Source organism: Schistocerca americana, chromosome 1 (assembly GCF_021461395.2).
Source record: "Schistocerca americana isolate TAMUIC-IGC-003095 chromosome 1, iqSchAmer2.1, whole genome shotgun sequence".
NCBI classification, from domain to species: Eukaryota; Metazoa; Arthropoda; class Insecta; order Orthoptera; family Acrididae; genus Schistocerca; species Schistocerca americana.
The window spans coordinates 320,378,580-320,400,231 of NC_060119.1; the positions used below are offsets into that span (position 1 = coordinate 320,378,580).

The 21,652-nt window shown below is 39.3% G+C and overlaps 1 protein-coding gene across 1 annotated transcript in view; it reads left to right on the plus strand.

Moving 5' to 3' along the window:
* Positions 1–21,652, plus strand: part of LOC124598646 (protein furry) — a 1,150,963-nt gene that overhangs the window by 21,065 nt on the left and 1,108,246 nt on the right. Inside the window, exons 6-7 of the mRNA XM_047136016.1 lie at positions 16,241–16,428; positions 20,129–20,311. Of these exons, the coding sequence (XP_046991972.1) occupies positions 16,241–16,428; positions 20,129–20,311 (371 nt within the window). The remainder of the gene's footprint in view (positions 1–16,240; positions 16,429–20,128; positions 20,312–21,652) is intronic.

The following is a 21,652-nucleotide window of genomic DNA, read 5'->3' on the forward strand; positions in this document are numbered from 1 at the left end:
CATTATTTTTCATCTTTTCCAAGTGTGTTTGTTGATTCGTAAAGATTTTGAGGTGGTTCTAAATTAAGTGCACAGAACATCATGGGATTAGATTTTCACATTTGTATGTGTTTATTAACGTTACCTGTCACAATAATGAACAGCTGTAGATAAGTGTAAATATTCAACAATTCAGTAAACTTACACACAAGTGGCAAATATCAATAATGACATACACTATGTGATCAAAAGTATCTGGACATCCCCAAAAACACGTTTTTCATATTAGGTGCTTTGTGCTGCTACCTACTGCCAGGTACTCCATATCAGCAACCTCGGCAGTCATTAGACATCGTGAGAGAGCAGAATGGGGTGCTCCACGGAACTCATGGACTTTGAACGTGATCAGATGATTGGGTGTCACTTGTGTCATACATCTGTACGCGAGATTTCCACACTCCTAAACATCCCTATGTCCACTTTTTCTGATGTGATAGTGAAGTGGAAACATGAAGGGACACATACAGCACAAAAGCATTACAGGCCAACCTCATCTGTTGACTGACAGAGACCATGGACAGTTGAAAAGGGTCGTAATGTGCAATAGGCAGACATCTATCCAAAACATCACACAGGAATTCCAAACTGCATCAGGATCCACTGCAAGTACTGTGACAGTCAGGAAGGAGGTGAGAAAAATCGGATTTCATGGTTGAGCGGCTGCTCATAAGCCACACATCACACTGGTAAATGCGAAACGACGCCTTGCTTGCTGTAAGGAGCTTAAAAATTGGACAACTAAACAGTGCAAAAACATTGTGTGGAGTGTCAAATCACGGTACACAAGTTGGCGATCCGATGGCAAGGTGTGGGTATGTCAAATGCCCAGTGAATGTCATCTACAGCATGTGTAGCGCCAATAGTAAACTTCAGAGACGGTGGTGCTATGTGTGGTCATGTTTTCATGGAGGGGGCTCGCACCCCTTGTTGTTTTGCATGGCACTATCACAGCACAGGACTACATTGATGTTTTAAACACCTTCTTACTTCCCACTGTTGAAGAGCAATTCGAAGATGGCGATTGCATCTTTCAACACAATTGAGCACCTGTTCATAATGCACGGGCTGTGACAAAGTGGTTACCTGACAATAACATCCTTGTAATGGACTGGCCTGCACAGAGTCTTGACCTTAATCGTATAGAACACCTTTGGGATGTTTTGGAACACCGATTTTGTGCCAGGCCTCACTGACCTGCATCAATACATATCCTGAGTGCAGCACTCCATGAAGAATGGGCTGCCATTCCCCAAGAAATGTTCCAGCACCTGATTGAACATATGCCTGCGAGAGTGGAAGCTGTCGTCAAGGCTAAGGGTGGGCAAACATCATATTGAATTCCAGCATTACCGATGGAGGGCACCATGAACTTGTATGTCATTTTCAGCCTGGATACTTTTGATCACATAGTGTAGCACTAGATCACTTGAAAATTAGCTGATAAATATTACTTCAGAGAATGTGGTTAGGGCCTGGAGTACTGGGTCTTTTGCAGCTGAGGGTTAGTTGGGCTGACACAAATTTATTAATTCAATTTAAAAAAAAAAAAAATTCCTGGCTCAAATTTCATTAACAAGTCATTGGATCTGATACCAGTTTGGAACATGTGACATTCTTGGAGTGAGCCAGGTGGCAGATATGAGAACCTGAGCCATTCTATCAAGCATTCTTTCCATGCTCCATATGTGAATGGAACAGGAAGAAACCCTAAGAACTGTAACAATGGGATGTCCCCTCTGCCATGCACCTCATGGTGGTTTGCAGAGTATAGATGTAGGTGTAGAGGTAGACCAGCACAATGTTGGTAGCAATGAGAGTACACATCTCTCAACTGCTGAGATTATGAGGCCAATAGAAAGTGCAAGCTCTCTTGCCCTGAAACAGAGATCTGTGTAACTAACATGATCTCACTTGAATTAAGACCACTGGTTGACAACATTTAAAACCACACTAAAAGACATTCAGTGGAGCAGTACTCTAAAACTTAAGCAGAAATGTGATGAATGGTCATTAAATAGAGACTTCAAAATTTCTGGCATCAGTAAATCAAAAATGTGAAGGTAACATGCACTACTATTTAGAAACAGTGTTCACAGCAAATTAGTTGTGTGTGTAACATATTACCATATACCTATTTAGTTTACACTCAGTAGTGGCTGCTTTCTAAGCTACAACCAAGCTATGTAAGGTAGAACACCCACTTACTATTTGTCACCTTCAGTGATCTTCACATCACTTAAAACTGTGCCAGTAGCCACATAACATAAGATATCTCTCAACTGTCATGTGATAATGCTCTTATGCTAATCAGTGCCAGGCAGTGCTGAATCTAGGTTTCCAGTGTAGGGTAGGTACTTAACTTCTTTATAACTAAATAGGCATTAGCCTGATCAGCAATAACCGTAAAACCCAGCATACTTCAGTAGTCTTAGTGGCTATCACTGGAAGGATCAGAACAGTTTTCGCTGTAGGATTTTCCTGATGAGAGCTCAAGAGAGCCACTGAGGAAAGCAGATATCACTGATAATGAACGCAGGTCCATTGTCCCTTACGCACAATACAAGTGAACGTCTTAATAAATATGAATATAATAGAAAGAAACATTCCGCATGGGAAAAATATATTTAAAAAAATGCTGTGACTTACCAAACACACCGTGTGTGTGTGTTTGCGTGTTTTTTATTGTGTCTATCTACCAGTGCTTTCCTGTTTGGTAAGTCACAGCATCTTTTTTTAATACATCTTAATAAATATGTACATGTGTGTGCAGTAAACAGAACCAACAAATATATGAGAAGTTCATGTGACACAGCCAGTAAGGATGTCATTCCTTAGAAACAACCATTACACATTATGGCAAAACCTGAGACAAAAACTGGTCATCACACGATGAAGATGTGAAATAAATATGCAGATGTGTGTTCCATACACAAGCTGTACCAAAACATGATGAGAATACTCAACACAAATGAAGCAGCCATAACAGTATGCATGCATGTTCCTCCAATATACAGACAACCACCAAGATTAAAATAAATTGATAAAATGCTGCCAGCCAAACTCACAGTGGTGCAGCCAGTCTTGATTCAACTACTGCTCAAGATTCCACACACTAAACAAGCAAGACTTACTGATCATTTACTCCCAGATGATGTGCAAAACTCATTTCCCCATCAGTAAAACTTACTGCTCATATCATGCAACTACTGGCATAGGGAATCAGTTCAAGATTTCATCTGGATTCACAAAGATCTCAAAACAATGGCTAATACAAGACAAGACCAAACAGACAATCTATTAGTAACCAATCCTCCACTTGATTTCCATGGAGAAAATGAATGAAACATAACCATCCCAGATCAACAACCACATGTTTTGCGGAACTCACAAGTGAGCCAAAACCAACTTCACAAGACAAGATACAAATTGATTTGGAACACATACACTCACCGAACTCACCATGGAACTACTCAGAGGTCAACTTACTGGTGCCTGCACTGGCAAATGAGCGCTACACTGCTGCTTACAGAACATGGATGATGCTAGTGGGTGCTTTCGCAGTCCACAAGTGAGTTACCGTGCCACTAGACACCTGAAAGAAATACCTCAAAAAGATTTGCACTTCTAATAGTATACTACACAGTATCTATCTCCATGCCAATTTCATTGTGCATCAGTAAAGCCACTAGGCGAGTGGTGCAATTTCTGATATATGAAACCAGTACAAGAATTCAACCAATTCCACACTTGAGGATCTCAGTTGACAGTTGCTGGTACAAAGTATTAGACAGTTATTGGTTCCTGATCTTGCACATGTTTCACTCACACAGTGAACGTAAACATCTCCATTAGCAACCACATGTCACAGTGAAAACATCTCAAAGTGAACCAGGCCCAATTTCCCTTGATGTGGTACCAAAACCTACCAGGAACACAAACATTCACTGGTGCAAAACAGTCTGACAGCTACTAGTAACTAATCCTTGACATCGTTTGCCTACGAAAACAAATGTAAGTGTCTGTAATCATCAGCCTCGTGTCATTGCAGAAACACTCATAAATGAGCCAAAACCATTTCCTGAATATGCAATACCAAAAACACATGCACACTAAACCCACTGCGAAACCATGCAGACATTGACTTGCCAGATCACAACATGAAATTCTAACTACTCCTGAAGGGAGCTAACAACTCTAGCTGAAGCTCTCTTTCCATTTGCAAAGGACTAACCACTCTATCAGACAAATGAGCAAAATAGTCTAAGCATTTTCACTTCTTAGGAGAACTGAGTAATATGTAACTCGACTCTGCTGCACATGATGGTGCGATGGGAACCTGTCACTACATCTACGTATGTGACTTCAAGCCTCAGCGATTCGAGGAGGAAAACTTATCACTATAATCACTAGAGAAGGCCCATACTGCTGCCTTCTTCCACTGTACTTCACAAGAGGGAAGACCCGTCTCTGGCTGCTGCAAGCCTCAGATCATGAAAACAACCTCCTGAGAGTGTCACTTTAATGGAGAATGCTGCGCACAGTAGGTGGCAGATTTTTAAAATCCCCAGAGAGCAGGACACTTAGTATAACATAGAACTTTACATAGTGCATAGTAACCATGGGTGGCTTTTAACACTCTTAGCGCCAAGCCCGTAGGTTCAACGGGCCAACGTATTTTGTTGATTAAAAAGCACTGTGTGGTGTTTGTGCACCTCTGACTATTGATTACAATGTTTATACTATCAGTTATTAGTTTCATAGATAAATGGTGTAAATGTGCGTCTTGTTTACAAAGTATGTCATTCCTTATGGGTCGTTGTTTTCACCTGTGGAAAGAGCACATTATTAGTATTCTGTGTAAGAGAAATGGCACGCAACGGTATATCCAATGAAGGAACTACTGATTTGCTGTATTTTGGAGACATTCACGATACTCTAGACAGTGAATAAGATGATTTGGGTGACATAGGTGTCTTTGAAGGGGACTACAGTAAAATCTGTTTAGGCATAGAGCTGTCAAAATGACAGAAGCTGCTTATTCGTTTGCTCCCACTGGGAGTATCGAGGGCATTTTTGATCACACAGCTAACTTCAGACCAAGAAAATGACAACAGCTTATTTCATTATGAATCTTGCTATGCTGGTGGCTCAAGATCATATACCAACAGCTCCAAATAACCAGAATGGACCTGTAGGCAGATTAACACAGAGACATTATCTGCAACATTTACCACCTGTAAGCAAAAAATATGCCTCTCGTGTACATTACGTTTGTTCTTCAAACTCAAAGAAAGAAAGCGGGAAAGCATCTCTCAAGGAGACACGTTATCAGTGTGAACATTTTTGTGTGGCATTGTGTATGGAACCCTGTTTTAAAATATTCCATACGAAAAAGCAATATGAATCCATGCAGAAAGTGCTACTGTAATACAATACCCAGCACTGGTTATTAGGTATTTATGAACTCATTTACTCATATGAACATACATATGACTTTTTACGAAAACAATGTCATGTGTAATATGTAATAACATAATTTACCCTCATTATACCACACAGGATTTTGTTGGTAGTTGCATATTAAAAAAGACAAAGTGGGCTCGAAATAGTGTTAATTTCATACTTAAACGTTCAGAATTCTCCAAGATAAAAATTTTCAAACGTAGCTAAAATTGCCTCAATCTGCAGATGTAGACAAGTATTGGGCTGGTACTGAGAGTGTTAAACAGTGGATTATGCCTAATACTGACTATTATAAAAACATGATGATTACTGGGTGAATGCTAATCACCAACTGATGCATAGTAAGTGTATTCTTCAGATGCTCACCATCTACTTGCTGAGGTGGAACGTTATGTGAATGACTTGATAATACTGACACAGAATGTTACATGTTGACTTCTGGGCAGTCTGACTTTTAAACAGTAATTAGTAGTTTTCATAATGATTGAATGCTCAGCACCATCTGACTAAACAAAGAAACTGATGATCAAGTAACATTGTAATTATGTTGTTTTAATGATAGCTGCTGACTGACATGAAAATAATATTGACCGACATGGAACATTACATAGTGTTTGTACTCATTTATTGCTGGCTATGGACTGACTGTGGCATTGTACAAGACGCTGATTTAAAGATGTGTGTAGGACAGATGTTACAATATATTATTTACAATTTAGTTATTAACATAAAGGTAGTAAGAGTATAGAATATGTAAACTCATTAGGCATAGAAATTACTTTGATTAACAATTAGCTCAATATCCGTAAAGGGGTGCAAATGATGGTTTTATTTTATGGGGCAGGAGTTTCAGGATGTGTTGGATTTTATGAAGTTCAACAAGATTTTCTAGAAGCTGAAAGTAACTAATTGAAATATTTTGTAAGCTAACATGTTGTTCTAGGAAAATTATACATTTTTGGGGAAAAAATTAAGGCTATAAGATTATGACACTGGATTTTTGAAAGGATTAAATATTAAGAGCAAAAAGTTCTAGTAACTGATAATTGTGAATAAAGGTAACTTTTGAAGTAGGCCTACATAGATTTCTGAAGAGATAAGATGCTTGTTTAATAAATGAGAAAAAGGGGTTTCAACTAAAGTGTGTCAATCGTAAAATAATTATTAGTGCTGTCAAATTTTGAAGTGCACTTGGTGTTAGAGAATTGTGAAGTTTGGAATATTTTCCAAGGTAAAATATTTTTCCATGAATTATGTACACTATTGTTATCAGCAGACTGTGATTTATATACTGAAAATAAAGTTTTAGAAAATACAGGATGGATAAGAATTTGGAGTTTTCATATATTCACAGTACATGGGTTATGTATGGAATAGAGAACAGAAAAAAAATTAAGGTCTGGAAGTATAGCAAGAGAAGCTTCATTTGACAGTGTTGTCACCTCACTTCTTTTACTGGAATATGTTAGTGTGATATGCATATAGCCAAAGATGGTAGAAAATTTTAGTTTCAGAACCATAGGTTTCTTCATGTAACATGAGAAAAGAGGGCTAGAGGAAGAGAACAAGTGCTAAAGAGAAAGAAAATGATTTTTTGCAAGCTGTTCACCAATAAAGACTGTGTTTAACTTACTGTATTACCGAGCGAGATGGCACAGTGGTTAGCACACTGGACTCGCATTCAGGAGAATGACGTTTGAGGTCCTCATCTGGCCATCCTGATTTAAGTTTTCCATGATTTCTCTAAATGGCTTCAGGTAAATGCTGGGATAGTTCTTTTGAAAGGACGTGGCCAACTTCCTTCCCCATCCTTCCCTTATCCGATGGGACCAATGATCTGGTTGTTTGGTCCACTCTCCCAAATCAACCAACCAACCAACTTATTATATTTGGTCATCAAGTGGATTCAAAAATGCATCCCAGGAGATGGTTGTGCAAAGTCCAGTATGTTTCTATACCCAAGAAATTTGTTATGATGGTACTAATGTGGATGCTATTTTTCTTGACTATCTTAATGCTGTTGTGCATGTGGTATATGTTATAAAGTTTATAACTGGTTTATGGGTTCCTCATTGGCACAGTTGTTTTTGATCGAGATTAACCAGTGCAGAGAAACCTAACATAAGAATCCAGAATGAGATTTTCACTCTGCAGCGGAGTGTGCGCTGATATGAAACTTCCTGGCAGATTAAAACTGTGTGCCTGACCGAGACTTGAACTCGGGACCTTTGCCTTTCGTGGGCAAGTGCTCTACCAACTGAGCTACCGAAGCACGACTCACGGCCGGTACTCACAGCTTTACTGTGGCTAAGCCATGTCTCCGCAATATCCTTTCTTTCAGGAGTGCTAGTTTGCAAGGTTCGCAGGAGAGCTTCTGTAAAGTTTGGAAGGTAGGAGACGAGGTACTGGCAGAAGTAAAGCTGTGAGTACCGGCCGTGAGTCGTGCTTCGGTAGCTCAGTTGGTAGAGCACTTGCCCGCGAAAGGCTAAGGTCCCGAGTTCGAGTCTCGGTCGGGCACACAGTTTTAATCTGCCAGGAAGTTTCATATCAGCACACACTCCGCTGCAGAGTGAAAATCTCATTCTGGAAACATTCCCCAGGCTGTGGCTAAGCCATGTCTCCGCAATATCCTTTCTTTCAGGAGTGCTAGTTCTCAAAGGTTCGCAGGAGAGCTTCTGTAAAGTTTGGAAGGTAGGAGACGAGGTACTGGCAGAAGTAAAGCTGTGAGTACCGGCCGTGAGTCGTGCTTCGGTAGCTCAGTTGGTAGAGCACTTGCCCGCGAAAGGCAGAGGTCCCGAGTTCGAGTCTCGGTCGGGCACAGAGTTTTAATCTGCCAGGAAGTTTCCTAACATAAGAATGTTTTGCTTGCGATATTACTGACTGTTAATTTAGTGGCTGCAAACTGTTGAAGAGTAAGAAAGTATTGTTTTGCAATTTGCATGTAGCTCTGTTCAAGCGACTTATTCACAAAGGTCCTGAATAGTACTTGTCAACACATTTACAGTCGTGAGCATCATGGAACTGACAGAGTCAATGATTGAATGTCTCCACCTTAGTCAAACCATAAGAACCCCATTAAAATGACAGTGTGTTCCTACTGATTATAAACTTCACTTTCACACTACAAGCAAAGCAAGCAGTTTCTACCATAACAAGAGCTACTGATAAGAATCAAGGCTAGCCTCAGACCCCCAGTTTATGGCCATCATTGGCAATGCATGTGCCAAGATTTTCCATAGGAAGCACCATCCCTCCATAGGTTGATTTGATATGATTTATACAGGGAGAAAAAACATTTATACAACAATGGTCTTAGCACTTTCTTCTTTCCTTTCCCCCACCCAAAGCTGGGTTTATTATATGGTTCCGCTCTGTTTAATTCTAGTAAAGCCATTGGTACCCATAAGGAGGAGGGGTGCTCATAAGTGTGCCTTTTACCTTGGAACATATATTCTTTATATGAGGGGTCCACGATAGTTTCACTTCCAGCAGGATAATCCAAGCCCCCTCCTCCTACTGGTAGAGTTTCAGCAAAGAGCTTGAGATTCCAGTCTGTGTGCTGAATTTGTTTCCTCATAAATGATATTGCAACAGTTTTCTTTGGGACTAATTGTTTGATCCTGTTCCCTGCGCCAGTTTTCCGCAATGTCAGGTGCACATTGTGCCGCTGTTCTAACAGTACTATTTGACAAATATTACCATGACTAAACCATCTGCATATCCTTGGCAAAAGTAGCCTCCGTTACGTAACTCTTCAGTGGGTTCATTCACCACTAGATTTCACAGTTGTGTGGACAAGACCCCTCCTTGTGGAAACCTCCCAGTGGCATTTATCGCCATTTTCTTGTTCATCATGTTGGCTTCTACATTTCTTCTATTCAGCGTGGCCTTAGTCCACTTGCATATGGAGGTTACAATGCCATGCTGCTCTGCAGCTCTAACAATGGATTTGAAGGTTATATTGCTAAAAGCCTCCCTCAATCTCCAGGAAGGTGCAGAGAGCTATTTCATGAAAATGTTGAGCTTTTTCCACCTTCCCAACAGGCTGGTGAAATGCTGTTTGATGTGACTTAACTGGTTGATATGCTTGTTGGTTTATGTGCAGCAGAACCTCATTTAACCTATACTCCTTAACATGCACACTAACCGGTTTTCCTAATGTCTTTAGAAAAAAGGAGGATAAACTAATTGGTCTCTTAACTTTAGCCTTGAATGATCAGTTTTCCCTGGCTTTGGAATGAAAACAACCCTCATTGTCCTCCAAGTATTTGGAATGATTCCTGTTGCTAGCCTGATCCTGAACAGTCTACATAGGAATTAATTAAAACCTGTCCTGCATGTTGTAGTACAGCTGGAGAGATACAATCTGGGTCTGGTGACTTCGATGGTGAACGTTCCCACAGCCCACTGGACTTTTTTTTAAGTCAGGACATTCTCTTGCAGGCTGCCAGATTTCATTTTCATTACTTATGAACCAATCTCTCTGAGAGACAGACTCCTGGTCTGTGTGAGGGAGTGAGTCTTGAGGAGCACATCTATCATTGCAATTGGTATCCTTGTATGCCCACCACCCTCCTGGACCAATTGGTATTTTATTGAGAACTTTATGAAGTATAGCACAAGTAGCTGTACCTTCCACTTCCTCACAGGATACCTTACAAGCAGAAAGCTTCACTTGCTTGATCACAAGATTTTATTTACAAGGGTTTCTTGATACTTGCCCATTGTCATTTCTTCCTTGCGAGGTTGAACAGTCTTCTTACCTGTTTCCTATGCACTTCCAGACTGTTGTTCCACCAAGATACATTCCTATTTGTGCACTTCTTGTTGAGTGGGCAGTTTCGTAAGTATGAGGTTGTAATGGGAGACTCGCTGCATCTTCCATTTCCTCAAAATCTACTGGGTGCCTTATCAAAGTTCCGATTTCAGGTAAGTGCAAGTTTAGATCTTTCTGTATGAGTCCCAGTCTGTTCTACTAGGATCCCTACAGGTCATTTCAACCTCAAACTTTATATGTGAGGGAAGATCAGAAAGTAATGCACAATAATTGTGTTACCAATAAGTTTAACAGGTGATAAAACCAAATAATCACAACTGAACTTGCATCTTTTATCTAGTTTTCTACATATTCACCAACATTCTCAACACATTTGTCCCATTGTCGTACCAATTTTGATATACCCTCTTCACAGAAGCCCGTTTGATTGGAGTGTGGTTTACGGCGGACTGCTGATATCACTTCCACATCTGTTACAAGGTGTTGACCAGCCAGGAATTTGTTCACGGGACCAAACAGATGAAAGTCGAACTACGCAAGGTCCACACTGTGTGGTGGATACTGGAGCACCTTCCACCCAAATTTGGCAGTTTCCTCATGAACAGGTGCAGCAATGTGGGGGCAAGCATTGTCATGAAGAAGTTTGACACTGTCAGCATTAATGTTGTGCCGCTTGTTATGAAGGGCATGACAAAACTTAACCAAAGCTTTAATGTAGGCTGCAGCATTCACAGTCATCCTGTGCTCAGTGAAGTCCACCAGTAGTACACCACAGATAATCCTGGAGCTCTGACACAAGCACTTCCATAGCAGATTTTTTAAAAAAAATTTTCTAGAGACCTGCTTGATTTTTGGGCATGTAGTGGTACATCCACAACTCATCACCACTGATGATTTCTTTCAGAAAATCGTGCTCTTCTGCAACATAATACATTAAGTGATCAAAGCTTCTCATAATTCACTGGCCCTTGTGATTGTGTGTCAGTTTCTTAGATATGTCATGAGCAGTATTGTACAGTGCACCATAGGAAATGTTGAACTGCTTTGATAAGGTTCGCAGATGCTCAGGCTGATCGTTCAAAATAGCAGCCTCAATGGCTCCAACATTCTTTAGGGTTGCAGCTGTTAGTGGCTGCCCAGAGCGTGGTAAATCACTAAGGTTCACACAGCCCTCTTGGAAGGGTGCACACCACCTGGAGAGATTGCTGTGGTCCATACAATCGTCCCTATATATGTCATGTATGTCCCTGTAAATTTCACTAATTGATGCCTTTTGGACCACAAATATTGAACTACACTTCCCTGCTTTTCGCAAGTTAATGACACTAACATGTGAACCAAGTTTGTTTTGTGGTTCAGACATCTCTTGTTAGAGCTGTATGACAAAATACCATCCTTAGCGCAAACTTCAAACTGTATTGTCATGAAATTTCAACATTCCAGATGCAATACTAGGTGAGACAAAAATTACTGTGTGTTACTTCCTGATCCTCCGCTGTACATGACGTCAGCTAAGGATGGCTCCATCAGCATATGTCATTGTTTGACATAACTACCCACTAGAGTGGACCAAAAAGTTATGTAAATTACTTCTTTGGTTAATCACCCTCCAATCCTTTGTGAAGACCTTCTGGTTCTACACCCTTATTTTCTCGAACAGAGTCTTTGGAGGAGTATCTTAAGAAGTTTTGGCAGCCAAATTGTCTATCTTTTTAGTCTTGAAGAGCTCAGCCACTCCCTTGACCTGCAGCTTTGCCTTTCCACAGAGATATATATCTGGTTAAGTTGCTCCACCATTCCCATACTCCCACAGACAAAGATAAGAGCACTTTGTCCAGAGAGACATACCCTCTCCCATCCCCAGCCTTGTTGAAGAGAGGCATCTGAACAAGCTCCATCTATTGCAAGGTGACGTTTGTCGGTAGATGTCCTTGTTGGATAACTGCTATCCTGAAAACTGAGACTGCTGTACTATAGGTATGTTTCCCTATTTCCTGCCTCAGCTTTCTTTGAATCCATTTATTGTGAGATGTGCAGTATTAGACTCTTCCCTTATTCTCTTGTCACCTGTCCTAGAGATAGAAGGGGTATGATTACCCCTTCACTCTGAGACTGTCTCCTTTTCTTTGTGGTCTTAGGTTAAGACTTTTAGTTCCAGCCATTTATGTTTAAAACAATTATTTACCTTCCTTTTGTTTTTGTTCTTTGAGGAGTTTCCTCATCTGACCACCAGACAAGAATTTGAACTTTACGTGGTCCAGCGTACAGTAGTAATTTTCACTTCTCGGTCTGGCCTATCACCCAGTCCAGTTGTGGAAAGAGCTTCTATCATTTCCAGTCCTAATGCTTGGATATTTGAGATCCCATCAAGTCCCTCAGTTTTATTTTCACCTCCAGCAGAGCCCTCAGCTTTTTGCGAACATGTATGCCTCTCTGCCTAAAGAGGCTGTGTTTCTACAAGGTGATGTCCCCCCAGAGAGGCCCTCCATTGATATTAGCAGATCATCCTCCACTTTATTCTTGGCATATCTGCTGAAAGTTAACATTGGTATTCTTCCTGTTCCTGGTTGCTATCTTCCATTATTCACCTAACAGGAGCCTTTCCTCTAGTGCCTACCCATCGTATTTAGGGTCTGCTAAAGACATTGCTTCAGTTCCCAGAAATGGCAATTTGTGGTGGCTCAGTAGTTGCATCACATGGTTACTTTCCCTATCATTTGTTAAAATGTTATCAGATCTATTCATATGAATACCATGGCTGAGTTAATTAAGCGGTACTACTCTTAGCATCATCAACACACAATAATTGAAAGACATCTCAGTATTTGAACTTGTTTCATAAGCCTCTGTCAGTGAGATGGTGCATTGCATGCCAAAGCAGTTGCCTGATGCTGGTAACTGAAAGATACAAAGTTTCACATCACATTCTGGAAAAAAAAACCACACACACACACACACACACACACACACACACACACACACACACACACACACTCACTCACTCATGCACACATGCAGAGAGAGAGAGAGAGAGAGAGAGATAGATAGATAGAGAGAGAGAGAGAGAGAGAGAGAGAGAGAGAGAGGGAGGATGAGGAGCAGGAGGAGGAGGAGAAAATGTGTCTTATGAACATGCATTGGGACACACTTCATTTCCATTTTACAACTCATTTTCTTCTACTCTTTATAGCACATTAATCATAGCAATACACAGGAACAGAATGTACCAGCATACCACTGGATACTTTTCTTACATGAAGTGTCCAAGGAGCCCTCTTGTTTATGCTTCATTGATGTCATTGCCAGTGTTGTGTGTTCCATTTCACAGGAGGTAAATTTGACGTGTGACTTGCATCACCACTTGTGTTGGAATGTGGCTCTCTCCATTGTCTCACTTAAATATACCATCAGCTATTTAAGTTATCATTATGGACTTAGCAAATACATATATGTTTCTAATACTCATTACAGATGTGATTTCTGGTATAGTTTAATGGAAGTGTTCACAAATGTGATGTTGGCAGATGCATATTTGACGTACAAATTAGCATATAGCTGTGGCTTCACTACTATATTTGTATCAGGAGATATCCCAAGATGAGGATGTTTGAAGCAGATTCAATGCAATGGGACACAAAATACCACTTACAGACATAAGAATTACAACTTAACCAGATTTAACCCAAGATGACATTCTGAAACTTTCATCTACCAAAGTATTCTGTCTAGTATGCTGATGGGTTCAGTTCCATATTTCTTCAATGGGCAAATGTGCTATGAAAATATGTAGCAAATGAGTTCTTATGTGAAAATCCTGTGTTTCCAGACTCAAGTCCATTTGACATCCCTTCTTCTACATGAGAGGATAGTTTCCTGAAAGTTTGGCCATACATTTTTGTTATGCTCTCTGTAAATGCCTTTGTGTTTGCAGACAGTGGCCACATCTCCTCCATATCAATACTACTTGGATAGTCCATTTTGAAACTGCTGTAATCAAGTTAGCTGAGAATCTAACAACAGTAGTGCACAAATAAATACTGACTCAATTTTTAGCCGAAGCTAGTGTTCCTTGTTTCTGGTTGAGTGTTGTACGTAGCCCGTATTCATACTTTTCATCATTGTCTGTCTTCTGTCTGTGCCTGTAACCTGCATATGAACGTTTTTGGTGTGACATATGATTGACTCTTGAATTGTGCCCTTTAATACAATGCCATTTTTAATTTGCAGAGAACACAGTTATCTCTGTTAGATCATAATTAGTAACAATAATGGAAATTTGTGGATGGAACAATACATAAAATAAGTGGAAGGCAGCCACTGACATACAGCAGACAGATGTGTTGCATATACGCACATAACAGAACATAGCACTCACTAGCTCTTGAGGACATTAATGCACATACCACACAGACACCCAAGCACATACTACCCCAGTCGCAAAAATACTGTCACCAGAACTATCACGCCTGTTTGTTCAGGACACTACTGAAATTTGAAAGATAACATCAGTTTTAACTAGAAAGAAGAAAGCATCAAGGTAAACAGATCCTGGATTCCTGCTTACAGCAAACAATCATTGCAGGTAGCAAGGGGAGAACCTCAGTGATAATGACCAGGGGAAAGCCATTAGACATTGGCACGCAACAGGTACATGTAATCTCCAGCAGTGGGCTCATATCCACTCTGATACCAGCGATGGAGGATTAAGTCGTGATGATGCCAGCCACTTGTGCTGGTGAAATGTCAGAAAAATCATTAAACAATTACTGTGTAATGGTTTACTGCTTATTCTGTGTTAGAAAGTGCACCATGCTGAGGGGTATATAGTTCAAAAGGATTTCCATGTCACTGTGTGTAATCACATGTGAGTAATATTAATCTTCTGTCATACTGTGTGGATGATATTTTCCCAAAACCGGTTGTGATAATAAAGAAAAATTAATATAGCTTTGTGTCATGCATTTTCTCAAATTTTAAAGAAATGACAGCCGAAGATAATGAGACAGAACCCATCGGAGAATACATCAACAAGTGATCACAAGAGCCTCGACAACTTTTTTTCAAGATCTCTCTCTCTCTCTCTCTCTCTCTCTCTCTCTCTCTCTCTCTCTCTCTCTCTTTCTCTCTGTGTGTGTGTGTGTGTGGGGGGGGGGGGGGGGGGGTGTTCTTTCCCTACAAGTTAAAACTGCTAGTCAAACTGAGACATGATTCCAGAGTCATCCATGCCTTTTGCAGGCAACACTCTTACCCACTGAGTTACATGGGCATGAGTAATGGGTCACCTCACCTCATACTCTCAATCTGCCAGTGCCCCTATCTTAATGACTGACTTTTTGTTAACATATCTGGGGTAACTTGACAGATTAACTTTCATGGGAGGAATGCTTTTATGGGAGAAATGCCTTAGTTACAGCTTAAGTTTTGTTTCCACTGCACACTAATCATCAGATTAATTGTGGCTTTCTTCCTTTTGTGTATGTGACTTAAAACAAACAGTGGGCTGCTGTATTTGTTGTTCATTGTAGGGGAATCAGTATTATGGATTGTGTGAAATACAAACTTGCAAACTGCTCTCTGCATAAAGCATCCATTTGAGATAATTAAGGATTGTGCTTGATGATTGGATGAGCAAGCTGTAAAGACTGTTTGCTTGAGACTGTAGAAGTCCATTCACTTTAATACAAGTAAAACTAATTTACTTAAGTATGAAAATACTAATTTACTAAAGCATGAAAATATTGGTATTGATCATTTGAGTAAGTCTATCAGTAATTATTTTGCAACTGTTGCAGTTACATCTCTCACCACATAAACACACAATGTGTCATGATATCAGGAGTTTTTGCCTTTTTATTCTATTTCATTTTTACTCTGGCGTTTATCAGATAGCTAAGTGTTGTCACTTCTTCTGGTCTTTTTAGATTACTTCCTACAGTGTTTTCCATTTCTGCTATTCCACAGGAGCGCCCACTGTCAAAAGTTCTACAGAGAGGTGAAGATGCACAGTTTGATCAACTTTTAACTGCTTTTGGATCTGTTGCTGAGCATTGCTTACCATCTATTTTGAGAGCACTTTTTGCTTGGTATGAAAGACAGGTTATCGATGCTGGAGGAACAGAACAGAGGAAGACAGATTTAAAAGGAAAAAGGTAAATTCTCCAAATGTAGCTCATATTGCCCTTTTTTCACCTTGGGAACAATATTGATGCCTGACTCAATATTATACTGGATAAAATAAATTATGTGTGACAATTGTGACTACATCAACAAAAATCTTATTTCCTTCTCCCAGTAAGAACTATTTTTTTTGAAAACAAAACTAAACTCACAGTGTCTAACATATTGATCTTCCAAGTACTACTTCAGTTTGCAATTAGTTGGTTTGTTAGATGTAGGGCAACCAAGATTGAGTTAATTAATGCTCATTGGTGATCAATATATGCTAGTACAACATCACACCTGATGCATGTTTCTACTTCTCTAGAAGCAATTAAAAATTATATGTAAATGTTATACCTGGTAAGAAATTTACTGGCTTCAGATGTATCTTACAATCATTGCTTTAAGTGGAATCTATTTATGTTTTCCTACTTGCAACATACATGTAGACAATATGTGGTGGCACACTGATTTCTGTTCTTGAACAATTATATGAGGCAAGACAACAATGGGCAGTAGTTAGGCCAGTATGCAAGCTGTTAAAAACTACAACACACCTTTTGAACTCTATCTGGTTAGTAAGTTATAAATATTTCCTGTACATTATGCAATACTTAGCACTTGTGTATCTGTATTATTTTTCAGTGTACTCAGACAGAAAAAGAGGCAATTTTTTAAATTAGTTTCCAAGTTATTTATACATACTCAGTCAGAATGCATGTGCATTCTGCAGCTTGGGAAAAGATTTAAATATCCTTTAGTGCTTTGTAGAAGTTTCATGGTATTTGTATTTCTGAGTAGTAAATTCTTAAATTTTTGTATTTGACCTGTACTGTTCTCCCTCAAATACCCTGTGGAATTGAGGCCAGGCTGTTGTTATTTTTTCTAAGCTTTCAGTGAACATTTGAATTAACAACGTCTGGTATGGAATTACAGTGGTACAACATGCAGTAACTTGAGACACTTCTTGAAATATATGTTACAGCATGAAAAACTGTCCTTCACATTAGCAGTCCTGGAGTCTCAGTTATGGTATTAGGACTTGCAATTTATAACATATTTGAGAGTACTGGAAGTTTGATAATGAGTGCTAGTTACATAAGAATTTAGGCTACTTGATCAGATTAATATGTGAGATCTATCACTTGCTCTGTCCATGTACTAACTAATCAGAATACTCCATAACAATTGACGAAATGTAACACAGCCTTGCTTTTTCAGTTCATGGAGAATGAGAGAGAATTTTTTTTAATTGTCAATGTTGGCTTTTTATTACAGTTAATTTTTGTCATCACTTTCTGAAGAGAGACAATAATTAGTTCCAGAGTCTATGCACATACATGAGCATGGAGAGGAAATGTGGCTCAAGTTTAAAAGAACACTTGACGACATGCCGGATAGATATGTACGCAGTAGAATAGCTAATAATGGGAGGAACCCTCTATTGTAAAAAAGCTTCTAGAGAAACAGATTACTGCAAATAGCTGTAAAACATAGTGTAGGGTTATAGATAGAGGGATGCTGAGTGAAATGCATTCGCTGTCAAGAGACCAATGCATGATGCCTTCCATGACTACCACAGCAGAATACGGTTAAAGGACATTTCACAAAATCCTGAGAAATTTTGGTCATATGTAAAGGCCGTTAGTGGCACCAAAGTTAGTGTCCAGTCCCTAATAAATGAGACAGGAACTGAAAATGAGGGTAGCAAAGCAAAATGCTTAATTCCATTTTCAAATGTTCCTTTGCAAAGGAAAATCCAGGAGAACTGCTCCAATTTAATCCTTATACCACTGAAAATATGGTTGAAATAAATATTAGTGTCAGTGGTGTTGAGATACAGCTGAAATCATTAAAATTGAACCGAGCTTCAGGCCCCGATGGAATCCCTGTCATATTCTGTACTGAATTTGTGGCTGAGTTAGCCCCTCTACTAACTATAATCTATTATAGATCCCTTGAACAAAAAACTGTGCCCAGTTCTTGCAAAAAGGCACAGGTCACACCCAGCTATAAGAAGGGTAGTAGAAGTTACCTACAAAACTACTGTCCAATATCCCTGACATCAATTTGCTATAGAATCTGAGCTCAAACATAGTGAGGTATCTTGAACAGAATGACGTCTTCGATGCCAACCAGCTTGGATTTCGAAAACATTGATCATGCGAAACCCAACTCCCACTTTTCTCACGTGACATACTTGGGATCAAGGCAACCATATAGATGCAGTGTTTCTTGATTTCTGAAAAGCATTTGACTCATTACTGCACCTATGCTTACTGTCAGAAGTATGATCATATAGGGTATCAAGTCAAATTTGTGACTGGACTGAGAACTTTTTGGATGGGAGGAAACAGCATGTTACCTTGGATGGAGAATCATTGTCAAATGTAGAAGTAATTTCAGGTGTGCCCCAGGCAAGTGTGATGGGACCCTTGCTGTTCGTGTTTATATTAATGACCTTGCAGGCAATATTAACAGTAAAATCAGGCATTTTGTATCTGAGAAAAGCTGCATAAATATTCAATGACAACTTGATAAGATTTCAATGTGATGCAGAGATTGGCAACTCACTCTGAATGTTCAGAAATGTAAAATTTTGGACCTCACAAAGCAAAAAAAAAAAAAGGTAGTATCCTGTGACTGCAATATCACTGAATCACTGTTCGAATAGGCCAACTCATACAAATACCAGGGTGGAACACTTTGTTGGGATATGAAATGGAATGATCACATAGATTCAGTTGTGGGTAAAGCAGGTAGTAGACTTTGGTTTACTAATAGAGTACTGAAGAAGTGCCGTCACTCTGCAAAAGGGATTGCTTACTAATCACTTGTATGACCGGTTCTAAAGTATTGCATTTCAGAAATCAAGAAACACTGCATGTATATGGTTGCCTTGATCCAAAGTATGTCATGTGAGAAAAGTTGGAGTTGGGTTTCACATGATCAATGTTTTCGAAATCCAGACTGGTTTGCATCGAAGAGGTCATTCTGTTCTAGATACCTCACTATGTTTGAGCTTGGAATGTGTTCTAAGATTCTACAACTAACTGATGTCAACGATATTGGACAGTAGTTTTGTAGACAACTTCTACTATCCTTCTTATAGGTAGATGTGACCTGTGCCTTTTTACAAGAAGTGTATGCTACTTGTACCAGATAGAACCAACAGGTGATACTGAATGAAGGGCAGCACAAATGGTCACAGATTTGTTTAATCCATGGGAGTGTGTCACAGAGATACTGAAGGAGCTGAACTGGCAGATTCGTGAGTACAGACATATGCTACCCCGAGAAAGTCTATTAACAAAGTTTCAAGAACCAGCTTTAAATATGTACTCGATGAATATACTACAACCCCTTATGTAACACTCACATAGGGATCATGAGGATAAGATTAGAGTAACTTATGCACGCACTGAGGCATTCAGTCAGTAATTCTTCCCACACTCCTTATGTGAATGGAACAGGAAGAAACCCTAATAACGGGTACAATGGGACGTACTCCCTACCGTGCACCTCTCGGTGGTTTGCAGAGTGTAGATGTAGATGGCCAGTTTTATCTGTTCATCAAGTGCAGTTTCATTTCTCATGAAAACTTATTTATTTTTCCTCAAAAAATAATGTATTCGCCATAATTTGTAAATTTATGTGGAAAACATTAAATGACTAGATTTCAATTTGCAGCACTGAAACTACAGAACGAAGTGAAGCTGACATACTACAGGAGCGTCGAGATTTGGCAGTAGAGTTCATATTCTGTTTGGTGTTGATAGAAGTATTGAAACAGTTGCCATTTCATCCAGGTCAAGATGATCTTGTGGGTTACATTGAAAATCTTGCTTTCAAACACTTCAAGTACAGAGAAGGGTAAGTAAATTCACTAAAGTTTAATTTTATAGCAATAAAAGAAATGCCTTTATCTCCTCCCCCCCCCCCCCCCTCCCCAATATCTCTTATAAGCTCAACCCCATTCCCCTCCTGCCTTCTTTTGTATTTTTTGTAGCTGCTGAGACATCTGTCTTTCCCACTCCTAACTTGCAATACCACGCTATCCCTTCCTTGTCTGGTGCATCCTACCCTATCCCCTCCCCACATCCATCAGCCTAAGCGACTGATCTCTAATAATCAATGTCACAACAGCTACAGTGTGTGTATGTGTGTGTGTGTGTGTGTGTGTGTGTGTGTGTGTGTGTGTATGTACTTTCTGTAAAAAAGAGAGCCTAGGCTCAAAAACTAATTAATCCTTAACTACACTCTGTATTTAGACTGATGTTATTAACTTTGTGAGATAGATTTCAACCCCAAAACAAAAATTGTCTTGAACTTATTTACTTCCATGCTTCTATAATTTATTGTTAAAGAATCAGTGAAAGAAAGACTACCATGTATCATAAATCAATCTATTAAAAAACAAAACATGATCTTACCAATAATTAAGGCTCTTCCATTAACATTAACCTCGTAAACAGAGTTAAAAAACAAAGAAAATCTACTTCAACAACATTCAGAAACATGTTTTGAGATCAGATAAAGATCAGTTAAGTAAACTATAAAGAAAAAACGATGACTTTCAATTAAAAAAGTGGCTGTGGGTACATGAATGAATTGTCTAAGCATCTGTATTTGTTCATCAGGGTCAAGATATACCTTTTTGTCATTGGAATGCATTTTGCACATACATTTTTGACAATTAGAACTTTTGTGGTGTTTGTGTCTATTATGTTTGGACATACATGGCAGCATGACATCTTCGTCTGTTTTGACCGACTTGGGCCTGCTTGGGACTTGTGCAGCAGATTTGTTGACCCTGCTATCATTTTGAAAGTTTGTGCAATGAACTTTGTTCATAGCAGTCTGCAAGTCTCTAAAAAATTTTCCGGGATTCAATTTTTTCTCTTTCATATGTGCTTTGGTCAATATCATATTAAGTTGTTTTATAAACTATCAATGCACCATCTTTCTGTCTTTATTTACAGTTTTTCCATAAAAAATAGCCAGATTGTCTTGCTATTTCTTGGCTTCCTTGTGAACATTCTGTTCTTCTACATCTTCATCATCCTCTGTTCCACTGTCAGTTTCATGATCAGATATTTCTGTTTCACAGTCACTAAACTCAGCTGCATCTTAAAAAGAATCTGGTGTATCCAATGAGTGAGCAGTCTTCACTAACAAACAATAACTCCAAAATTTGATCATCATTTAATGTTG